Source organism: Rhea americana, unplaced genomic scaffold (assembly GCF_003343005.1).
Source record: "Rhea americana isolate MKP2758 unplaced genomic scaffold, rheAme1 scaffold_2, whole genome shotgun sequence".
Lineage (NCBI taxonomy): Eukaryota > Metazoa > Chordata > Aves > Rheiformes > Rheidae > Rhea > Rhea americana.
The window spans coordinates 6,189,684-6,214,390 of record NW_028186149.1 but is presented as its reverse complement, the minus strand read 5'-3'; the positions used below and the strand labels follow the sequence as shown (position 1 = coordinate 6,214,390).

Here is a 24,707-nt window from a genome sequence, read left to right as displayed (position 1 = left end):
GGAGAATAACTAAGACTACTGCCCATACCATAACATCCCACATCTAAGTTTCAGGTGACTACATTAATGCAGTTATTCTATAGCAAGGACTTCAAAATATGCAAAGAGCCTTGGTAGTATTAAGCTGTGATGTGATAAACCAGCTACAGATAAGATCATAATCTTCCATTTTCTTTATTCAGTTCCTGACCATCACCTCTATTCTCTTTTTAAACTCATTTTGATTCAAAGACGTATTAAAAGTATGCAGTCTTCTGCACTTGATTCAGAAGAAATTAGGCAGACGTGTTAAAACTTACCTTTCAACAAGGATATGTTTTCTAAGAGTCTTGCTCTTGCAGTTTTTAAAGCTAGAGTTACAAATATCTTCCCATTTTCACATCCACAAACCAGCTTATCGAGACTGGGTATGTATACAGAGGAACTGATGAGTACATTTTCATTCCCATCTTCAGATGCACAGAGATGATCAATAAGGCCCTCTGACACTGGATGGTGTTTATCAAAATTATCCTGAAGAGTCCAAGTTGCTGTAATTGGAATCTCTAGAAGGGAAATAAGTCAAGAATATTATTGGTTTTACAACAAAACCAAAACCCAAACAAAATCAAATACACACATTCAGCTCTTTGCCATTTCCCCCATTTTATCCCCTCTGCAGTGTAAGAGTTCGAATAGCAGCTGCTGACTTCCCATATTAGATTACATTGCTCCTCATCAAGATTTTTTATGTATCTCTATAAACAGCTGTAAGCAGAACCACCTAAGCAARTTTTCATGACATCCAGTTGAAGTGTCCATGGGCAAATGGAAAGGAAATAGGAACATTTATTTATTCTTGCAGTCCTGTGAAGAAATAATGTCCATTTTCCACTAATCTTTGTCAGAGTCTTAATCTACCTTGTCTATCTACAGGTAATCATCACAATGAATGGATGCATAAGCACTTCATTCCAGYGTGAAAACATTTTCATGAGCAAGTTTTCATGAAAGTTGACCTAAAGACTGAATTAAAAAAAATGCATCACAAGTATAGAATTGCCAAACCTCTTGGTGAGCCATCAAAAGTTGAAACAGGGACATCAGGAACATGCCACAAAGTGATTCTTCCTGAAGCTTCACCAGAAAAAAGAATCTTATAGAAAGGTTCCTTTCTTTCATTCATAAAGCCCATAACAAAAGGAAAACTCTGTCAAAAGTAACATTTAATTAGTATCTTAATACCAAAAAGCTGACAAAATACTTTAATGCTTAATTGTAAAAATCAAAGGTTTTGACATCAAAAGCTGCAGAAATGCAAGACAATCAATGCAACTGAATCCTCAGCTGTGGCTAAGCTCTGCTCAGCCCAGGTCTACTCTGCTAGTGCAAATCCTTCAAAGATCAGCTCTGCTTTACCCCTATCCTTGGTTCATCCCAAATGAAAAATTGAAATAAGAGCACTCCCAGGGTTTACTACCTCTATAAGGAGAATTTATCAGCAGTATCAGCAGCTTACAGAAAATAGCAAGATGAGCACCAAAATAAGATTGAAAAATTCCAGTGAAATAGAGCTTTGCTAACCTTCACATCAAAACAAATTAAAGCTTCATTCATGGTAGTTTAAATCATTACAACTAATAAGAGGTAAAGATTATGTTTTTACACAGATAAATAATCCACAGAATCATCATTCACTTATCTGCAAAAATTACAGATTGCAGAGGTATAGCACCATTGATAAACAGACTTATTACTGACATCTACCTAGTTTCATTCAGTCAATGCTAAAACTTAAAGCAATGTCTTTATCTCAGATTAAAAAAAGCTATGTCTGTATCCTCCCATGAGGACCAGAAATCTGGAAGTCTTCCTTGCCTGCAGGTGTAAGACAGGTAAACACTGTATCACATGCCAGTAGCACCCAAACTCTGTATGGTAATCTACAGATGACTTGCCAAGAGCATTGTTTGGTGGTTAAATAAGCTTCATTCTCAAATGTCAACCTGTAAAAAACAGGTAAAGTGCCTAACTGGAACCTTCTAGTGGCTCAAAACTAGAGCAATACCCATTCTTGAAAATCAAGAAAATTACAAATATAGTCAGTAACCAAAGGCAGGTCTGCAATAGTGTGTTTTAGTTCAGATCAGGAATGTATTTTGGAAGCAAATGCTTTGGTTTGCATTGYTGAATTGTCTTAGAGCACAAAAATCAGGAATCTTTTCAGATGAAACTGAATTGGAAGACACCTTAAGAAGAAAATCTATTGCATTCCAAGCACAAATAGATATACAGTCCAAGGATCAGACAACAACAAAAACAAAACAAAACAAAAAATCCCATCATCCCCTGGCATGGAGAGCAAATACGTAAGGTCACCAGCACAAACTGATATGCTCTAAACTTTACTACTTGATAATGCAGACAAAGCTTAAATCTATTTGTACCTTTAAGGTATTTTAATAATATTCCCCTGCTGGACGTATTTTGCTTACAACACTGAAATTTGGAGTGAATTACACAATAAGCAACTGCACTGTAATGTGGCTTCAGTAATAATCTTAAGAATTGAAATCAAAATACTGTCACACGGACAGTTGTGTTGTGTTACAATAAACTGCTATCAAAAAGTGAATCAGGTAGGAAGGTAAATATTTAAGTGTAAATTGTAATATTGTCAGAAGACGTTACTAAGAAATTCATGCATTTTGGGAAAAAAAAACGTATCTACAAAGTTCCTACCACCAGCATAGCCTAGTTATTTGCTAAGCCATGCATTTTGGCAATTTCTTTTCCCCTGCGATGCCTGACCTTTTGGCAACCTTCAGCAGTTATCCTATCTGATTTTAGATTGCACATATGTAGGGGAAAATAATGACTTGCTCTATTTCCCTTCAACTGAATATTAAGGTCTGTCAGGCTTATGAAGAATATACAACAAAAATGCTTTCTGAAAGCCTGTATTTGCCAACAGGAAGGAAAAAGGAATAAAAACCTCAAAGTAGTCCACACATTTGACTGTGTTCCTCAAACAAACAAAAAAAAATACGGCCCTCTTGCTTATCTTTATAAACAGTTTAACAACTTAAGTTCTCAGATAATACACATCAAATAAACTAACCTAGTTACAGGTAGGATTGAACTCTATGTCTAACAATTACTACTTCATAAAAACAGTACCAGTAATAACTCTCAGCCTTGGCTCCAGTTTTGATGCTATGCAGTGATAAAATCTCAGTAATTTGTTGCAATTGGATTTTTACCAAAGTAAGAACCCCTGCTACAGATCATGTTCTGCTTTCTAATTTTAATCCATTTTTAATCAACCATTTTTCCTCATCCACCTCTGTGGTCACACAAAGCACCAGTCAAGACTAAAAAAAACATTCAGATGCAGGCTTTTTAACACAGATCAGTCTATTTGACTCAGTTTTAGTCTAGTCAGTAACCAAATCTGCAATATGTAACATGTCCTGCTAAACACGAATTCTTAACCAGAAGTACTAACTACTTTGTCATCTACTTTTCCAGCTTCCTTTTCTTTTCTTTTTTTTTTTTTCTTAAAAACAGAAGCTCTTTCAAGGCATAGGCAACAGTTCTGCACTGAATTTTATGCACTGAACACTAACAGTCTGCTCACAATGTGAGAAAGCTAGGCATGTAATTATGCCTCTAAAGGCTCATAATAGCAGTATTCTGAATAAAACGTTTGAAATTCACAATTACAATGGATGCATTTTACAAGTAAAACATCTTTCACATTCAGACATTTATGCACATGAGGAACTGAGCCTATTCACATAGCTCTGACAAAACAGGCATACATTTTCCAACAGAACAAAGATTAAGCAACTTGCATAAATTTTGCCTTTTACAGATCTGAAAGTAAAGGCTTTAAAACTATTCCAGACCATCTTTAGCTTAAAATAAGCTCCCCTTTCCCCCCCCAAGACTAGAACAAACAAACAAAAAATCACCGCAACAATCCATAGCTGAACATATTGTTTCTTTTTTTCTGGCAGAAGACTTAAGTAATGTCCAAATTTTCAAGGCAAAATACACTAGGAACATCTCCAGTTAAAATTTTTAAAATGAAAGAATAAGCCTTACTCATCATACTAACAATTAAATCTGTTTTTAACAGATTTCTGTAGAACATTCTGGTAAATTACAAACAAAACAGGAAATAGTTTCTGAATCTCTTTTTAAACCTTTCTGATGTTACCTTATTTTCTTTCACACCAGTAGAGCAGAGTAAATGAGGATAAACAGTTTCTTTCAGCACTTTTCCATCAGGGGGATATATGCTTTTAGAAAGCCCACTGCATAATTAAAAAAAAAAACTTTAGAAATTCATCTTTTTTAAAAAGCAGAACAACATGCAAGATTCACAAGTTCAGTTAAAAGTTACTCAGTAAGTAATTACAAACGACTTTTTGAAATCACAGTACCAGCTGCCCAAGTTCTACATGGCTAATCTTATTCTTGTGTTCCCTGCTGTGTCAAACAAAGACTGAGAGCTGTCAAACTCAGAGTAAATCTTTGAGTGCCAAAGAGTTTTTGTTCTGGTTTTTGATCATTTGCAACATGCAGAGATTTTCCATAATAAACCTCTCAAAGTTCATCTTGTACCTGAACTTTTTATGTGAATTTCCCATCTGAGCCCACCTGTTCAGCAGCTGGTAGATGTAACTGTGACCATCTTCTGTCCAGATGATAAGTCTGTAAGCTGCTAGTACTTCTCCCCCAGCAAAGCACTGACCACTTTTGCAAAATTCAGTACACAGCAAAGAAAAGTCACAATAATCATAGACCTAAGCACAGAGAAATGTTAAGAAATCCAATACAATACTGACATTCATTTTAATTCAAACAGTTTTAGAGACAAAGGATTGATAAACAGAACATTAGCTTCACTACCGGTAGTCTGACAACCTCTTTTAAAGCCAAAGCCTTTTTGTATCACCAAACTAAAATAAACAGAGAATCAAACCATATGCTTCTAAGATGAAGCTGCCAATAAAAAATCATAACTATATTAGGGAATTTTTGATGAGATGAAGGATTTACTTTGTTTTGCTTTGTATTCATTATTAGTATCTATGGGATAAAATTCATTTCTTGTGTGGAGTTCAGTAATAAATTTAGCACAAACGTGACACTGAAGATTTCTTTGGATCAGTTTTAAATGCTTCTGTTCATTTTCTTTAACTACAATAAACTGCTGGCATAATCATAGTATACATCTCTTAACAAAACAGGTTTTTCTGTTCTATCTTTGGGGGAGACCAAACACATTTTTCTTCACAATTTAATTAAAAGCAAACACAAGAATACCTAACCCTGCTTGCAAGAACGCTTCTAGCTCTTCCACTTCTAGAGTCTGTAAAAGTCATTGGAATTGTTTCATGAGATCTCTTTCTAAACTGAAATAGGATATATCCAGAGCAGCCTAGAATATGGTCTGCATATCCACATTCCTAGTGGCCTCATGGAGAGAGAGAGAGAAAGAGAATTCATAGTCTCATTGTATAATTTATTCCAATAGTGAGGAAATAGATTTCAGAAAGAATTCACATGGATTTTTCATATAGAACATAGAACGAATTTGCTCTATATTTTCATTATAGTAGTAGGTTATGTTTCTTTTCTAAACATACATGTAAGGTCTCTCTCCCCCCTAAGGTACATCTCTCACATCCTTCTAATTTAGGAGTAAAAACAGAAAAGATGATCATGATCTTAAGTTCTGCATACTTATTAAAACATAATGTTGAAAATTCAGAAAAAAATTATGTATTTATGCCACTACTTTGATCAGTAAAATATAACTGTCAAAGGCATAATGGATCTCTCTTGAGGAAAAATTAACCAAAAATGCATTACACAGGTTTTCCATGAAAAATATATACATTCTGTACACAGATTTTGTTTACAAAAAAATCTGTATGGAAGCCTTTAAGTACTGTAATAGGAGTGTCAAGGATACCCTAYTAGGCATTACTCAAAGTTGACCTGGACATTTCATTCAACAGAACAGTCTTTGGATCAGGTTCTTATGTTAACTAATAGTTCAGGATTATCTTGGTAGAATGACACAGCACTGGGAAAAYGAAATACAAAATTGTTACAACTAAAGTTCAGCTTAAGAACTAAAAACAACCTCCCCCAACCTAAAACTCTATTTACAACTTAACTGTTCCAGCAATTACATTACATATGTTTTCTTCTTACAGCTACAAGAAAAAGTAATGTCTAGGCTCTTTGGCTTTGCTGGCTTCTGCTAGCAGAACCCAGGCTTTTGGCCTTGATGAAACAAAGGCCCCTCATTAGAGAGGACTCACTGACTGTGATCATTTCTGTCATACTTTGACAGTGTTTATGCATGTTTGTCTCCTTTTCCAATAAAAGGCAGAAAGGGCTATAAAGCCCTTGGTACTCTAAAACTAAGTAACAGTTAAAATATTTCCCCTTTCAGAGGAAATTGGAACTTCATGTCCAATTCTTTTAAAGCAGAAGTACATTAAGAAAAATATAAAACACTTCATCTCAGTCACACAATTAAGGTAACTAGTTAAGAGAGCAATTACCACTGATAATTGAGTGATGTTCCTTTTAATTTAAGGAGAAAAACAGGTATTTACATGCAAGAATCAGTCACATCAGCTTTTTCAAGTGTTACCAAATTATTAACAAAATTAAAGTAGTGCAGTGTTCAGTGATATACCTGCCAGCATGCGGAGGACACAACTAGAAGCAGTCTTTCTGTGTAAGTACAAAACCGTATTGCTTGGCAGTTTATACAGTCCAGAGATTTGGATTCCTTCTCACACACACATTCTCTCTCCTTTACAGCACAGAGAAAAGAAACATGTGATTCATTCTAGATATCTGAGCTTTTAATTTTAGGAGAAACACACCATTAAAAATCATTCAATTAGCATACTTTTAATAAAATATATTTTGCTTTGCATTTTTAAATTGAGATAGGAAGACAGTCAAGTCTACAAGTGTTGTATAAACAGAAGATACTCAGCATGCCTCCGGTCCTTGATCTTACTTCAAGCGATAATGAATGTGGAGAACAACTAACGGCAGGTCATGGATAGTATCAACTGCTACCTACTAAGTATTTTTCAGGGTAAGCAAAAATAGCAACAATAGTCTATAGGCTGACAGTATCAGATTCAAAATAGCTGAACATTCTGCTTCCCCATTCTTTATTCTCATAGCAACCAGGACAGTCTAAGACACATGCTGTGTCATATAATCTTGCTGTAAACATAGTACTCTAAGAGTAGTAGGAAATAAATCCATTTTCTTAATTTTTCAATTCTGCATGTATGGACAGTTACATATACAGACATATTTTTCCCTTTTTGTGTGAATATAAGACACAAAGCTGTCCTGCTCAAAATTACTGTTTTGGAATTACTTTTAATGTTGATTACATTACTGAAAACTGACATTTCCTGTTTTGAAAGATACCTCCAGTATCAAAATATCTCAAAGAATGGCCACATTGGTCACAATCCTGGTTGTTAGGTTAAAAGTACAAGCAAAAACTCCATGCCATCCTACCTCATAACTTCAATTAATTCCAGTTAAACCCAACAAATTAAAATACTGGCCCCTAATCATATGAAACAATTGGATTATTATCAACTGTGCAGTCCTCCCCTCAGAAAAGAACATCCCAGGCAAGAAACAAAAGGGGTAGCACAATACTCATACGCTTCTGCTGTGTTTGTTTGTAAYTGGTTGTTTCAGTTCCCTGAGTATTATTACAACAGTACTTTTATTTTTCCTTCTTAGGAATGCTAAAAAAGTCCCCARAACATGGCAAATCACAGAAAAACATGTGATCACTCACATAGCAGCAAACTTGACAGCATCTCCTGAGGGGCCTGATCCTATCAAATAGCAAACACTGCTGTGATGTGCTCTGCCATTTGTTTAATAAGGCAGTAATGCATTACAGATGTTCCAGAGAAGAACATTGCTGACATTTTGCCATCTCTGATAATTCATTGTGCTCAACTGTAATATTGAAGTCCCTTTGTGAATCCAGCTCTTAAAAGTCTAATTCAGGTACATAATATTGTATTCCAATCCCAGCCCTTGTACACATCTACAGATAGCTGCTGAGAATATTAACACAGAAAAGCTACACAGAATAAATGGGCTTGAAGATGGAAAAATAAGTGTACTTGACAGAGGAAGATGCTTTACCAAATGAAGACATCATTGTGAAAGCCAGAGGGAAGCAAAGACTAAAGGATCATTCTGAAGACAGAAACAAGGATCAAGAGGGAGTACAAAGGTTGACTTTTAAGAAGGCTTTAAGTTTTAAGGAAGAAAGTGAAGAGGTTCAAAGGACTGAGTGACATGGTCAGGGTCACAGAAAATCACTGTAACTTCAGCATCATGAAATATGGGAGGTATGAAATTTGGATGAAAGACATGACAGTTGTTAATGAAAGAGCTGAGCAATAGCCAAATTAATTTTCAGTAGGGTGCTATCAGAGTGTATTTTCAGAATTTTGTGGAAGTTTAGCAAGGACTCTAGCTTCTTCAGCAAGGACATACGCAAATATACACATACATCTGTGTAATACATTCAGAAGATTCTCAGTCATTCCTATTCTGTTYGATAATATCACTATGTTGTATACTCGACATTGTTTTAACTGCCGTTTCATGCTTAATGGAAACTGACCTGTATGCTATTCAATGATGAAGATAGGTCCCATACTTTAAGCTCTCCAGTTATGGACACTGCAATCAATGAGTCTTCTGTGAAAAGGTAACAGTGAGACAGTAGATTTGAAAACAAGTTGAGACATATTGCCTACAGCCAAAACAGAATCTTCACATAAACTCTGCTGTTCTGTGCAGTAATAAAATTGATGGATTCTGCAGAGCACTGTTTAGATTAAATATTAAGTTTACATAGAATAATTTGTATATAGGAATACAAAATATGTCAGCAAATTCTGAACAACTGTATTTCATCCAATTGTCTACATTTGACTAAAATACCATTAAAAAGTGGTTTTGCACACACAATATCCCAGGCATCACAAACAAGATTTTGTACTCACATCCAAGACTGAGCTACTTAAAACCAATGTAGAAGCTGCTTGTTCCTCTTTTAAAGTGAAACCTGACTAACATTAAAGATATGATAAACACATCTTCAGGCACTGACACCAAAATGTTTACATTCTGTATTTAACATCTTTGAAAATCATGAGTATTTCTAAGTCTGGTAGAACTGCATTATCTATAAAGAAATATTTTATTTCATGTCTTAACTGATTGGCCTACATAAACATATGCACAATTTATACCTTGAATTCTTGTAGAGTGAACAATACACATACAATTGATCCAATCAGAAGACTGAGAAGATGTTAAAGTGTGAAGAACACTCAAAGTCTTAGCATCAATAATAAGAACATCTTGATATTCTCCACAACAAAGAAGCCAGCCTTCACCTATCATTCGGAAGGAGCAATGGTAATACTGTACAAGTGGAAAGAAGATGGTCAGCATAAAGAACTACAAAAACATGCATACATGTTATTTTTCACCTTACAGCGTACTGCACTTTGAACTGTAATTTGCACAAGTAACATTACTGAAACCTATATGAAATTGCACATATGAGAATACTTGCACATAACTGCTATTAACAGAAGTTCTACACACGATTGTAACAATTTAACAGAAGCATAGAGCTTAGAGTTGCTTCAATCTAAAAACATCATCTGCTCTGGCTAACTATCAGCCTTTTTGGAAAGGATCAAGAGGTTAGCTTTCATTTTAAATTGCTAAACAATCTGGGACTTGTTTCTCTGAAAGACCTCTTCTCTTTCCAAATATTTGATACTACCACCATTCTGAAGAGGTATGTAAATATGAGGAAGGAGGAAACTTAAGGTAAAAATAAAGAGGATTCATAATGAGTTATTTCCCAGGAGATATTTTACTCTGAGCTAATTTTTAATATGGAACCAAATGTCTGAGCATTCAGAAGACTCAGTCTTTCTCAACAATCACATAGAGAAAGGAAACCTAGACACARAACAAAGTATTTAAGAATAGAGATGATTACTATGTGTGGAGTGGCAAAAGGCTTTTTTGGTAAACATTGATTTGTATATGCAAGAACATTTGGATTGTGTAATATTTGTCTGTAATTGTACAAGTAACTGCTTTATATATACAAGTGGCTGCTTCAGGCAGAATTTACAAATAAATAGCATCCTTAGGAAAGTGTAGTCACAGGAAAATATCAGATAGCCTGCAAAACTATGTGTCTCAATTACTGTAAACTGTTTGTAGTTTAGTTAGATAATTGTTCTCAGTCTAACACAGTGAGCCAGTTGAAGTCTGAAAAATGAGAAGATGCATAAGAAACTTATCCAGGAAAGGAGTAAGTAACCCCACAAATATTGTGAATATTTGTGGATGGAAGTAGAAGTGTTTAGATACAGGAACCATTTTTAGTTACTGTTAATCTTAAACTTGAACTGAAAGATTTGGACAGTCAGTTCTCAGAGGAGGATATCTCACATTTGCCAAACCACAAAAGATTAAGAGGCCTTTTGATCCTACTGTTAAACTTCATTTCAAATGGCAAGCATTCAATTTGCACTGCCTGACATCTGCCATTTATAGCTGACTCATATGCTGAACAGAAGGAACATACAAAACCAGATTTGTGAAATGTTAATTAGAAATTAAGCAGCATTTTAAGTGGTTATACTATCCAAAACAGTGTGCACTAAACCTGTAAGAGGTTATTACCTTTTGTAGAAAATGATACTGTCTCAGATATTCTGCAACAAGCAGTAAGTCCTGCTTGATCAAAAACCCTTATTACAAAAATCTGAAAGTTGTATTTTAAGAATTTCTTGCCCTAGCCACACTGTTGTTTTTCTAAGTTTTGTTGTTTGTATTTTCCTTTAGCCATCTTGTCAATGTTACAGATCAAGAACCATTATCTATCCAAAACTAAACTTAACCTACTTGAACTCCTAATAAAGAAGGTGTAACAGCCTTTCCTAGAAGTATTTGCCTCTCCTGCTTGAACAGTTTAAAAAGTTAAACAGTTAAATACTGCAGCTTTGATATCCACAAAAATGCACAAAGATTATCAATCACCTAGGCCAGATCTGTTTCTATTTATCTGTAGAACTTCTTCATAACTATAAAAAAAAAATCAAATTAAGCAATACACAGAGCAACTCATACTGGRTCTCTGTTACATTGTAACATATATGTATATTAATACAGGTGTTTAGAAGTAATTCTTTTATCATTGTTATCCTGTAACTTAAATTTTTCTCTCCATCATTAACACCCATATTTGAATTAAACATAACTAAAACCGTCAGGAAAAAGCTTATTTCTGAAAGCTTTGAAATATTTGAATTCTGAATTTGTCCACAATTTAAAAGTCACAAGAGTTCAAAGTTGTCTCAAACGTCCATCACTTTGAGGTCTAATTTCACCTAGACTTCCCCACTCAAGAAAAACAGTATTTTAATTAACCTAATAGTCCAGAGCTGCTCTTTTAGAAACATATCCAGAAATAATCCATGTTTCTGAATAAGATCCACACATGCTGGGCTCCTAAATCATATACATTTCACATATACATTCACACTAACATCTACTTATTTAGAGTATATCTGAATACAGTTCAAAGCAGACACCTGAAAGTATCTGAAGAAAGATTTAAAGCAATTTGAGCTCTGAAAGTAAGTGATCTGCCGAAGAGTTCTGCAATGAATGAATGTATTTYTGTAAAGAGAACAGCAGTATTCTGAAGTTAGCAGTTAGGCAATCAAAATTTTTCAAGTTATATTTAAAAATAAGGTATTTATTAAATTGCCTTACAAAATGTTTGTCTGGATGGCACGTATGTCTACTAAACATCATTAAAGAGCCTTTAAACTTGAAATTTCTATGTAATTTTAACACAGGACAACAGTGAAGATTACAAGACAGTTTCAATTTATACTGTTATCTGATGCAAATGAAGTGGTATTACATTCCAGACACTTGTGGCTTAAAAAGGATTAGTTTAAGGAGTATGCACGAATACAGACGTTTTAGTTTGTTTCTTAAAAGGAAGCAAAAAAGGAAAAAACAGATAYAAAACTACTTATATTTTAGCAAGATTTTTTCTTCTATCAAGTATGTTATGAGCTATACATTTAAAACCATACAGTTGTGAAAAGTATGGTAACAAAGCAAAACTCTCCTTGCAATGAACTGAGATATTTCATGAAAAGTTGCTATACTTACACAGATTGCTGTATGCCTATAAGGAAGCTTTGCGTTCTCAATGGACTGTCCACTAGCAACATTCCAAACACACATCTCCCTGCCAAAGATAACTTCATATTATTCTCTGCCATTTCCACTCAATTGGCTGGAATCATTTTGTGCCACCAAGTTTTTCTTTAGTACTGTACTTAAGTGTAGTCTGATCATTTATGTGGCTTTTTGTTACAGATTACTGGGTAAGAAAATGTTGTGGTCATTAAGAGGGGATGACATAACAGTATCTATTTTTTTTTGTTTTGGTAACTACATCCTGCTGCCTTGCAGCAAACCTGACTTTAAGGCCAACTCTGGTCTACAACAAATTGTAGGTATACTGCCATTATGGYTTGTCAACATGTCACTATAACTATCATTCATTGGAACTACATCCTCCTGAAAATGATTCATTTCACTGAACTTAAACCACACATTTTGAAAGACATAATGCATCTTCTGCCATATCACACTAGGTCTTGATATGAACTATTAGCTTCTGTTAAGAAGAAACAGTGCCACCATGAGGCTGTTACTGAAGTCTGTTATGGATCATAGAATCATAACATGCATGCTTACACAACATTTTTAGCTACACTTTGCCTTTAATACTTAAGAAAAACTCACTAGCCAGTCTTCCTCATCTAAATAATATTCAAACTACGCAGTCCAAGTTCAGTAAAAACACAGTCAAGTTAGCTGTCATAAACAAAGCTGCATGAGGTATGTTAAAATCTAAAAACAAAGTTCAAACAGTTGAAAATATAATTTTATGATTTTTCAGATACTATATTCTACGACATTTCTGGACAAGAACTTAAACACACTGGAGAAAACAAAATGTTTTACTATGTCAAAACTATTTAATGACTTACAATCTAATCTATATACTTACTTTCACATTTTACGATAATCCAAAAAGATTACTTTATTTTTCAGGTGAGCATAAGCAATAAAATCTATACATCTGTAACAGTTACATTTGTAGACCAAAAGTCTACGAAGTAGACTTTTGTGCTGTTTAAAGGCATTGAATTTCTCTTTGTTTATATCAGAGTATACGACAATCAACCCTACTGCTTCAGCTACATGACTGTGATATACATGCAAACATGAACAAATGAGACAAGAATATAAACAGTTTCTGCATGCTGCACTGGAATTTTAGTATTCACATTAGTTGCACCAAGGAGGAAGTGAAACAATATGAAAGTTGCAAGTTGATAAGCCTATCCTATTACACATGCTATATAAATGCACATGATATGCTAGCAGAAACTCTAATCATTGTAGAATAACTTTAAGACTTCCACACAAAAAAGTACAAAAATACTGTCAAATACTCATCCTTCTGGAATAAATCAATTATATAAAGATTCAAGAGATTCTGAAGCAGGTTGAGGGGAATTATCTTCCATACAGTTTCCTCAACTCCCAGCGCAAGATGATGCAAGCTTGAAAGCATCAAATAAATGATTCACAGGCCAAAAAACACAGCTCAACACTCCCTGCATTTCCTGAAGATGAGGCATCTTATTTGTAATCATCTCAACTTCATGTTGCAATCTTCCACAGATCTGTGATGGATGCTTTGCCCTTGTGTAATACAGGTATGTCAGCATCTATTTAGTAAAAGCAAATATTTAAAAAGGGCCAGAAGACTATGCATTCCTACCCATATGCATCCCAAACCTAGCAATTTGTTCAGTGGTAGAACCTTCAGAATGTAAACATTTTTTTGTATACCTATAGCAAAAACGTCATTCTTAAYGCTTTTTCTCCCAGCATTTTGGAAATACAATATCTTTTCTCCCCATATGATGTGGAAACAGTATAGAACTTCGAAAGTAAGATAAAAAAACAATTTTACCTCTAATTCCTGGGTGGAATTATAGGAGGACAATTCAAAAAGTAATTTCATGAGATTCTCACCTTCCCTTCTGCACATGACAGGAGACAGTGGTAAAAAATTTTGACTGTTAACTATTCAGTGGGCCAGCCTAATCTCTGAAGAGTAAGAAGCCTGAACTAGTTGGTTCAGTTATCCCCTTCTCGTATAGTCATGATGGAGTGAGAGAATGAGACAGATCTTATCAACTGGGGCTATTTAGAAAGGAGGATAAACAAGCATCTCAGTGAGAAAGTAGAGGCCATAAGGGTCCAGACGTTGTAGTTTGAAGAAGGCAAAAGGACAGGAGCTTTTCATGGTAAGAGGCTTTAACAGAGCTCTCCTGTGTTCATCTTTTCCAATTAAGATGAGAGTGTAATATCATCAAGAAGCAAACTAAAGGTGTTTAGGAGGAGCTCTAAGGAACTAAGAAGCCCTAATTGCTTTTGGTGACTGAAATCCTGAACAACGTATAGGCTTCAGATCACAGCCAAAAGGATTATCAAATGCAAAGAGAAGTGCAAGCCTACCAGAACTGCAAAATGAGTTTGACTCAACCGATGGGCCATAACACAACAAACATATCAGAGAAAGGCTGAAGGTTTTGGAGCTCCCGGAAGGACACATTCCAAAATGGCAAGTCAGATATAAACAAAGACAGGTAACATGTTCACATTTTAAGAGTCTCTTCTTTGCTTCCAGATCCAATCACTGAACAAGCATAACCTGGATATTTTAACCTCCTTTACTGATTCAGTTCTCCAGACTGACTTCAGGATGAAATAGAAAAAAAAATCATGATGTTAAAATGCTTCTAAAGCTGTTAATTCCCTCTTATAACCTGTCTGAATGTATCTCCATTTGAATGAGGCCTGACACTGAACAGTTCATTCCCCTGACAACTACATGGGTATCTGCATCTGCCAAACCCTTCTGCTGTTTGAGAGTCGAACTCTTGGTTGGCCTATTGTATATGAGCAATAGTCACTATTCGAAGGAATTGCTATCCTTTTTATATCATGGAGAAAGCGGATTAAAGATGTACTACCAAATATATATGACAGTTGAAGGGCAGATTCTACTTCATGACTCAATAAATGAATAATTGAATATTCAGTTACCTACCCATTTTCAGCAGCACTTACAACATATGGCTGTTTTGCAAAGTCTCTTGCTTTTGCCAAACAAGTTATAGAAGCAGTATGGCCAAACAGAATTTCTTTAGATGTAATCTAGGAGAATAATAAAATTGTTAAATTTAAAAATAGCATTTGCTGTATGAATTGAGATCTAAAAGCTAGAAAATACTACTCTATCAACTATTTTTCAGTATTTTATCTCCCTTCTTCCAGCTTTCTAAAAATGCTCCACTGTTAAACTGGTAGAGAGCTCTGGTTTTCCAAATGGGTATTTGTTCTGAATGACAAGCCACACCTAGCACTTTTTTTTTTTTTTTTTTTAAAAAAAAAGAAAGGATTTTCAGGATAGAAACCATGATAATTGCCTATGTTTACTTGCTGCCATCACTCACAACACACACAAATTATAATCCACAGTTCAATGATTATATATGAAACATTTTGACACTTGTAAATAACTAGTTGCTTATATAACCTTACCATTTTAACATTTGTTATTTTGCTTCATGAGTTTTCTGTAACAAAAATCCTCCACATTATCTTAAACATTAAGTGCAATTGCCCGGATAATCCCACTGCTAAGACTAAAAGACAAAACTCCAGTCTGTTTATCTGGCAGACTGTAATACAGTGGGCACAAACCTTTAATTCTGATGAAAGATTCCAGAGACATATTTGTCCTTCCTGACTTCCTGTAACAATTGTCTGCTGGTCATCTGTAATCATAATGGCAGTGATGCTATGAGCAGGAGCCAGCTTTCCCCACACTGCCACAGCTTGTATGGATACCTTCATAGTCAACACCTGAAAACAGAAACAAGTCAAGATGATTCTAAGCAGCATGAAATATAAAAAGGCACAACACAATCAACATCTGAAAAGGCTGGTTACAAGATACTGCCACAAACAGAACAGATGTTGAAACATCTAGTTGAGACTAGTATCTCACAAATACATTTATAAATACCATTCAAACTGAAATACCATTCAAAACTGAAATTTACAGTGACTCAATGATGAGCCATTATACTGAATCTATACACTATCAATTCATATCAAAACTACTAGGCACCACCACAATACTGAAATACACACAACAGTTGCCTTGTGTCCTGTTCAACACAACCTATCTCAGCTCTGTTGGGCCCATTTCTTTCCAGTTTCTTGCTATTTTGGTTGGTGGTGGAACATACTATGTCCTTCTCCTAGCCAGCAGTGCTACTCATTCTCAGCAGCGAGCAGCTAGAGCACTGGGGTGGGGGCCAGTTAGAAGTCTGTGGTTTCTAGGAGGATAAACAAAGAGGTAGGCTGAAACACAAAGATGAGTGGTGGCATCAGAAATGGAGAGAAAGGAGACCCAGGACAAAGCACTATCTTCAACCACCAAGTGACATCTCCTAGAAATATGATCCCATAGGAAGGAGGAGGCAGAGATGCAGTTGATAAATAAGAACAACAAATAGTCTTGTTCTACTGCTCACAGTAGTTTCATGAATGCCTTTTCCAAGGGCATAATGTATTTTGATCACTGTTGGGAAAGACTGATTCAACAGAATGGTCCAAAATTACTACTGATCATTAACTAATTCAATAGCGTCTTATTAACTGCATTTCCAAGAAACTATTTCAGAGCATCAGTTCAAGCATTAGTACGTAAAAAAAAAAAAAAAAAAAAAGAAATTTTCCTCATGGGAAAACGCTCTGTTTCAGTTCTGTTTTTAAATCTGATTTTTTTCTTAAAGCTACCTCAGCTCACTAGCTGGATTTTATATTTGTCTTGCTTCAATCAAACGCTTTGAGAAAACTGTTATCTCATAGTCACCTCACATGTTTGTAGAAGTGTCGAAGTGTCTAGGGCAGTTCCAGAGTACTTTGACATCTTCAAAATGAAAAAAATCTTATTTATGCACAATGTGGTACTTGAATATTCAACTGCCATAAAAAAAAACCCTTCAAATACCTGCTGTTAAGTCTTTTYTGAAGACCTAGTGATACACCCAACATTTATGCCTTCTCCTGATCATCTTAGGAGAAATGGTTGATTGCCAAAGACAAACATAGATGATCTAGTATCTTTACTTTAACACCAGTGTCTTTACATGCAAGATTTGTACACTAAGCTGATGGTGTCTACTTTAGCCCAAACGCACACAATTCCATACATATGCCAGCTCTGGCCAAAACCTCCCAAACTATCTTTAACTGGAGCAGGCTATGGCCTCTAGGACTCTTTGTGCCCGTATCCTCTGATGGTTCTTCCTATTTTTCATTTTTCTAAGTCTGTACATAGGTTTTGAGAGACTGCAAGTCATTCTTTTTTTTAATCTCCCTTCCTTTTCAGCTTTCTACAGAAAATGCCACAAGTAGGCCATGTTGCCTGCTCATAGCTATTATCATGGATGGAGTAAAGTGGGTAAATTTGATTTATGTCTGTCAAGCAACTCCTCTGAAACCTGAAATTGTCTTAAGCTTTCGCATGAGCAATTTTGACTACTACCAGCTCCACATGGGGTCAGTAAGAGAGATGACTCAGGTTTTAAGTCATCTCAAAATGTTTATACGCATCTCGAGTGAAAAAAGTCTGAGCAACAGCAGGTGCTCTGATCTAATGACTAAGCAAGAAGAAACAAACAGTTTAATCTCATCAGATGTACCACTATGCAGGGTCACTTAAACAACAAAAATAAATCTTAATTGGTCTTTTCAAAATATTGTGCACTGCCTATTTTTCAGTGAAAGAGCAATAGTAGCATTGTAAAGAGGCTTCAGAACAGCCACTAAGCAAAATTTACCTCTCTGATAAGGTATGCTCCCAGCTGTCCTGGAGGAGGGGAGAAAAAGAGCCCCAGCAGTTTCTTACAAATTTAAAATGAAGCAGGTGTCAGTAACAGGTACTAGAACAGTAGAGTTGGGAGACTGAAAGCTGAAATCTCAGGAAAAGACAAATTGAACAGGACAAAATGCATAGCAGTGGAGAGTCACAGCTAAAGGAAGTAACAGGAATGACCCAACACATGATCTGTGGCAGCTGATGAAGCCCTGGAAAGGCACATGAGGAAAAGCTGCTCCTGTGATGATTAAGATCACAAAGCAGAAACAGTGTATAGAAGCAGCTTTTTAAGCTTTACATTTAATGAATATGGCACGCAAATCCAGTACTAACTCCCACACAGCAGCAGCTAAAAGATAGAAGGTATAGAGACAAGAGATACATTTTCCTTACTACTAATAAAAGCTTTAACTGATACAGAACTAGATGGATGGTCTTGCTTCCTGATAAGGACATGAGATGAAGGCTCATTCATTAAGAAAAAGGGCTGGAAAGGCTGGTATGGCAATCTTTCAAGGTAAGAAGACTTCACACACCACCTCAGCCAAAAGGCTAAAAAAAAAGCAGAGGAAGAAAAACTTGATCAGCAATGGATTATAAGACTAAGTCTACCAGGCTAAATAACATTATTTTTAAAGCTCATTGCTTGTCAGCATACACTAGAACATTAAAGGAGGCATAGGATTTTAACTTCAGAATTTGACTTTTCTAAAACCTTTTTTTTCTTTTTTTTTTTTTTGATCTCCTGTCACATGAAGTATTTGTATCCGTACTAGGTGATACTTGATGGGCATGGTCTGTGTTGTAACTTTTGTATCTGTACTGGGTGATACTTCATGGGAATGGTCGGTGTTGTAACTTTTTGTATCTGTACTACCTGATACTTGGTGAGAATAGTCTAGTGTTGTAACTTTTTAGTGCCTAGAACAATACCGCTGTGTTACGTGGGATACAAATAAGTAACTAACAAGGTCTTGGAAATCTGTGAGAAAGAACAGCCGTTGGTTACATATAGATTCTGTGGCTTCCAGCCACAGAATCACCATGAGAAGCAGTCAACATGAAGGTCAGAAGCTGAAGAGTAATGAAATTGCAACCCCCAAAGTCAAATGTGGCCCCCGAAATAAGTCTGCACGTGTGCGCAAGTATCATAGCCCGCTTATGCAACCRGGGCGGAGTTGGGCTAGACTCCCTGCACTTGTTGGCCGCAGGTGCCGGGACTCCCACCTACTGCAAGTAATCATAAATACCAGAGGTTTAAGAAGGAGGGAGAGGTTGCTGCACAACAGAGGACCACACTGCCTCCTCGGGGACGCCCGAGAAGATTGTGCCTGCCAACTCTCTCTCTCACCATGCAGACAATCGGGACAAGCATTGAGGTGGTCCTTCTCGAGATTACCATCAGGTCAGTCTGTTTGTAAGTATCTACTAATAAACTGCTTGCTACTGAAGAGTGTGTGTGTGAGTGAGTTTGTGCTGGCTTGCCAAACCGGATGCTTGGCCCCCAAAAATCTAACTAGAACAGTATTATACCCACTAGCAAAGAGTAAAGTTCTTCTCCCTTCTAGTTAGTGTCCTAAAACAAAAATTGTTCTAGAAAAAACTCTAAAAATACATTTTCAGGTATCTGTAAAGCAAAATAAAACCAGTCATCTTCACAGGCCCTATAGAACAGTGGCTGCCAAGTTAATGTAAGGCATCGAGTCTTTGTGTTTTCTTGCATATMAATCATTTACATTTGTGCCATAGGAATGCTCTATTAGTGTAAAATACCATAAGGCAGTAGAATTGATGTTTGCAGTGCATTCAATACAAAGTCATAAATAACATTTTCCTATAAAAGAAATATAAAATCAAGATTAATATTTTTAGAAGACCTACTGCTGAGCAAGTGATGACTAACAACTATAATACAGAACAGAAGTACCTCAAAACAAACTAAGAACTGCAAGAAAACCTCTAAAATTTGCTATGGGTAGACATCTGTTTTGGACTTCCATGAGTGTCACAAATTAGTATGCAGCTACTATTACAAAGATGTTAGTTCTACAGGAGAGTGTATTTAGACTAAAATTCTGCAAAAACATTTTGTATTTGTCCCATTATACTATGGCTGAGCCATAAGAGTGAAATTAGAAAATAAAGTATTGGATTTCAGTGTTAACCATCTTCATAATTTTTTCTTATAGCTTCTCAGTCAAGTTTTCTTTTGGATCAAGATATTTTGACACACAAGATAAAAAGTACTTTGCATGAAAGTTTCTTAGAATTTTCCTAGAAATACTGTATACTCACACATACACATTCATATGTTGTCTGACAGTATTTAATCAAAGCTATTTTGTGATGCTGATGTCATCTAGAGCAAAATTTCTTATATTCTATCAACAGATATTTATCAGACTATTCCTTGGAAAGGGTAAAATCTGTTTCCACAAAGTCAAATATTGCCCAAGGCATATCTGAGCTACATGTAGCTTATCAGCACATGTTAAACTCCTTCAGCTCTGCCCACTCAAGCATGTCTGATTCACAGTATTAACCCATAACTCAACTTTAAACCAAGTTCCTTACTTCTGCTCCTGTTTCTTGCTACTTAGAACCTAGTAAGTTTCTTCTCCACTCCTACCACAGACCCTCATTATCACACTCCCAAGAACTCCCTCACAGCTGTCCAAAAGTCTTGTTCTCAGTTAAAACTGTACTCATTCATTCTACTTCTAACTTGTCACCCCTCAATCATCCTTTTCCTAGTTCTATGAACTTTCAAACTACAGCACAAATCTCTGCTAACTGGGAAAACTATTTCAATTTGTACAATTTGAAGGACTGACCATACTATTTTAGCAACTTTGGATCACTTGAAGCTTTCACTTAAAAAGCTGAATATATCATTTTTTGTTCTACAGAAGCTGCAAGGTATGTAAAAGTCCAGTCAAAAGCTTCAAGGGGCCAGAACCCAGGAGGTCTGCGATCCTGGATACATTTCTAAGCAGACATTTAGGCAAGGGCTCTTCCTCAAAACTTGGTATTCTTTGGGATTGATCAGGGACCTAAGTACCATGGGAAAGTGAATTACACCATGGAGACACAGTTCCACCATAAACTCACCATGTTCTCCCCATAGAGCCCTAATTCCTATATAGTAAACATAACTTGGCTTTTCCTCTTTTCCTGACCTAAGARAAAGAGTTAGCTTCTCTGCAGAGGTCATCTCAGCTTTCAAGTCTGTGCCACATAACCACTGCTTAACCACAGACACACATCTCACTTCTGTCTTGCATTTTCTCAAATGATAATACAAAGGCAGGTGACTTGGAAATACAGCTTGAAGTTTAAGTTTACAGAGTATGTGTGCATGTTCAGTGATCTGAAGTGAAAAATTTGGGTTCTGTTTTGTCCTCATTGAAGTGGCTTACATTCCCCATTGGTCTTCACATTCACACAGTATGCTCGAAGGCATAAAGGAAACTTTCATGTATGAAATCTCCTGAACAACATTAACCTATTGGCTAAAGTTAGAAGAATCATACATTTACATAAAGAAAATACATACCCTGATCTTTAAATGCAGTCTTCAGAATTCACCAGTTCTCACTTGACGTATACATACCTGATGTATGCATCAAGGTCCTTAAAACTAGGAACTGAACTTCCCAGAAATGTAATCTCAAACAGTCATGTAATAAAACACCACCAACTTTGATAGAAACCTCCTTTGCATAGCTATGTATCAACCCACAGCAAAAGTTTCCAAATAGAAATTTAGAGTTTATGTACGAAAAGTAGGGAGCAAGAGGAAAAATTCTTTGTATGCCAAAAGATTATTCCACTCTGTCAGTTACCACTCTGTCAGAAAACCTTTCCTGAGTTTACATTTATATTTCATGCTTCCCATGAATCCTCAATACAAGATCAATTGTTTCAAAATCCAACCAAATGTATGCTAACCAGAGTGGCCACAAAAAATAAAAAATATCACTGACAATGCTGAAAGTATAAGAAATGAAAAACATAACTGCTTGTATTGGATTAAGACTTCAAATATTTGAGGAAAAGAGGTTAAATGGACCAAACTAATTAAAAACAAATTTTCACGTAAAAACAGCATAGCATGTGCCATCTCAATCTAGCAAAACTGTTTGCCCTGTTCTGGCTTTCAACCTAGTCAATTTTTTTGATGGCCAAGTAAAATAGCATAAGGGGTTTTTCAACCCCTTTAGTTTCATCATTGTAATAAAGCATTAAGTAAAACTTCGATAGAGCCTAGTAGGTTTGCATGAAGATTTCCTAAAGTTTGTGTCCCTAACCTATCTTATTTTGACATTTCTGTTTATTCCTTGGTTTTATCTGACATTCTCTTTTACTGCATATGTAAGAAAATAAAAGCTCTACCAATATTTTTTGTAGTTAGTGAACTAAAACTACTTATTTTCCATAAAAGTGGTCTTGACTTGCAGCCTACTGATCCAATGTACATTGTTCTCCCAACTTCCCCGAAGTTTACTTTATGCTGTAACTGTTAAAATTACTTTAAGAATGATATGTTAACTCTGGTAATCAACAGAATCAAAGATTTTTTTTTCTAGAACTAGGAAATTATAGTAATCTTCCGTCCACAATAAAACAGAGCAAGTCTCTCTCAGAAGCATAAATAATAAAACATATTGCATTCATAGCTAAAGCCTTGTAAAGATGCAGAAGGGACACAGTGCTGCCTTTGTAAGCCTGCAGAGATACTACATTAGTGTTCATGACGCTGCTCACAGATTTCTTACTTATATAAGCTGCTATTCAGAAGACTGTTTTATCTATGAATCTGAAAATACAGGTCTGCTTGCAATTTGAAAAGCAGGAGGGTACTCGTGCATTTGTGTAGGTGTGAGCAATGAAATATATTAGAAAATAGAAACACAGTACTGAGAAAAAGGCTTAATGGAGAAATGGAAATAGTGTGGAGATACAGAGACCACAGGGAAGAAGGCAGGGAACATAACATAGGAAGTGGAAAAATGATATAGGTGGTGGAGTGAGAAGGGGATGACTACAAGAAAATGACAGACCCTGAACATAGAGACAACAGTGAGGAAAAGACATTTGAAGGAGTAACAGCAAAAAGTAAAACAAAGATTTATCACAAGATTTCTAAAGTTTCATTAAAAACCAATTAGATTAACATCCTACAACAGAACTAAAAACTAGCTGCTTTAGGACACAGATCATCTAAAATATGTTTACATTTCAAATAGTTTTGTTCATTTTTCTAATCAGATAGCAGGCAACTAGTAAGTTACTCCAGTCACCAGTATTTCTTTCCTATGTCTGAACTCCTCATGTTTTAATATATTCTACCTCTCCCCCTCTCTCTCTCTTTTTTTTTTTTTTTTTGCTTCAAAAGCTTTCTCTCCTCCTCAGCCTGGAGACCCTGCCTGCCACTATACTTCCAGCTTAAAATCTAATGAGACCTCCCTCGGGATCTGTCAGTGCTACTCCTTAATCGGCCAGAGGAGTCACTGTTGAGTGACACTCAGATCTCCTCTGGGGGGGRAACATACTGCTTTTGCAGTCCGAGGGAGCAAGAGACTGGGACCAGGAATCAATATAACCCATTTTTAACTAGCAAGAGCCACCTAGTAATACCTTGTTTGTATTTCTTGAACGAGTGACACAAGAAACACTTATTTCATTCCACACAATAATTCACCACAATCAGAAAGAGCACAGTAAGGGCAACACCATCTCCCAGCTGCTGATTACATCAAAGGTTTGCAGCACAAATTCAATTTTATGATGTTAATCTCAGCCTGCCACTCAGAAAATTTCTCTGAGGGATATGATTTTTCTCTGGATTTCATTTTAAGAATGATTTTCTTCTTCTACAATCAATAAAGATATGTTTTCATCAAAAGACTCTATCTTGGCAGAATTCAATTGGCCATTTCAAAACCTTTTGGTGACACAATATTAATTAAAATAGTTTATGTTGCACCTAAACTGGGAAATAGGGCAGCAAAAACATCAGCAACTCAGAACTCTTGTACTTTACACACTATCATAAGGGTCAGAATAACCTTCATCTCCTTGAAGTTACTTCACAACCCAATAAATTACCTTAAGCTTGCTAAAAAAAGTGTCACAAGATGTTATTTTGCTAAGTGGAAAAATTAAAGTGTGCAAAAATATAAATTTTCATTTTCTTGCACTTAAACGCTTCAACAATAAAAATCAAAACAGCTGTATATTTGGCTGACAATAAACAATGGAATGTTAGCAATGAGCTAACAGACTTGTTTTTAAAACACATTTATCAAGGATTCTGTGTATATGCAAAATTTATTTCAAAAAAATATACCGTACAATTGTTCTGAGCCATAAGTTTTYTTTTAAACCATCACTTTGTTTTTACTGTCTGCAACATAACGTTTTAATGTTCTAACACCTAGAACAACAGTTGACACCTACAGAAAATGAAATACTGTTTAAGTACTGCAGAGTCTTACAAGTGAATTATTTGCTATTTTCAAAGCTTTAAGCA

At 35.7% G+C, this 24,707-nt stretch overlaps 1 protein-coding gene across 1 annotated transcript in view; it reads right to left on the bottom strand.

Moving 5' to 3' along the window:
• WDR72 (WD repeat domain 72) overlaps positions 1-16,137 on the bottom strand; it is a 115,865-nt gene extending 99,728 nt beyond the window's left edge. The window contains exons 1-10 of the mRNA XM_085303706.1: positions 15,985-16,137; positions 15,329-15,435; positions 12,301-12,379; positions 9,333-9,507; positions 8,699-8,775; positions 6,707-6,826; positions 4,648-4,793; positions 4,205-4,301; positions 1,048-1,189; positions 300-545 (exon numbers count right to left, since the gene is read on the bottom strand). Of these exons, the coding sequence (XP_085159832.1) occupies positions 300-545; positions 1,048-1,189; positions 4,205-4,301; positions 4,648-4,793; positions 6,707-6,826; positions 8,699-8,775; positions 9,333-9,507; positions 12,301-12,379; positions 15,329-15,435; positions 15,985-16,137 (1,342 nt within the window). The remainder of the gene's footprint in view (positions 1-299; positions 546-1,047; positions 1,190-4,204; positions 4,302-4,647; positions 4,794-6,706; positions 6,827-8,698; positions 8,776-9,332; positions 9,508-12,300; positions 12,380-15,328; positions 15,436-15,984) is intronic.
• Positions 16,138-24,707: the final 8,570 nt, after the last annotated feature.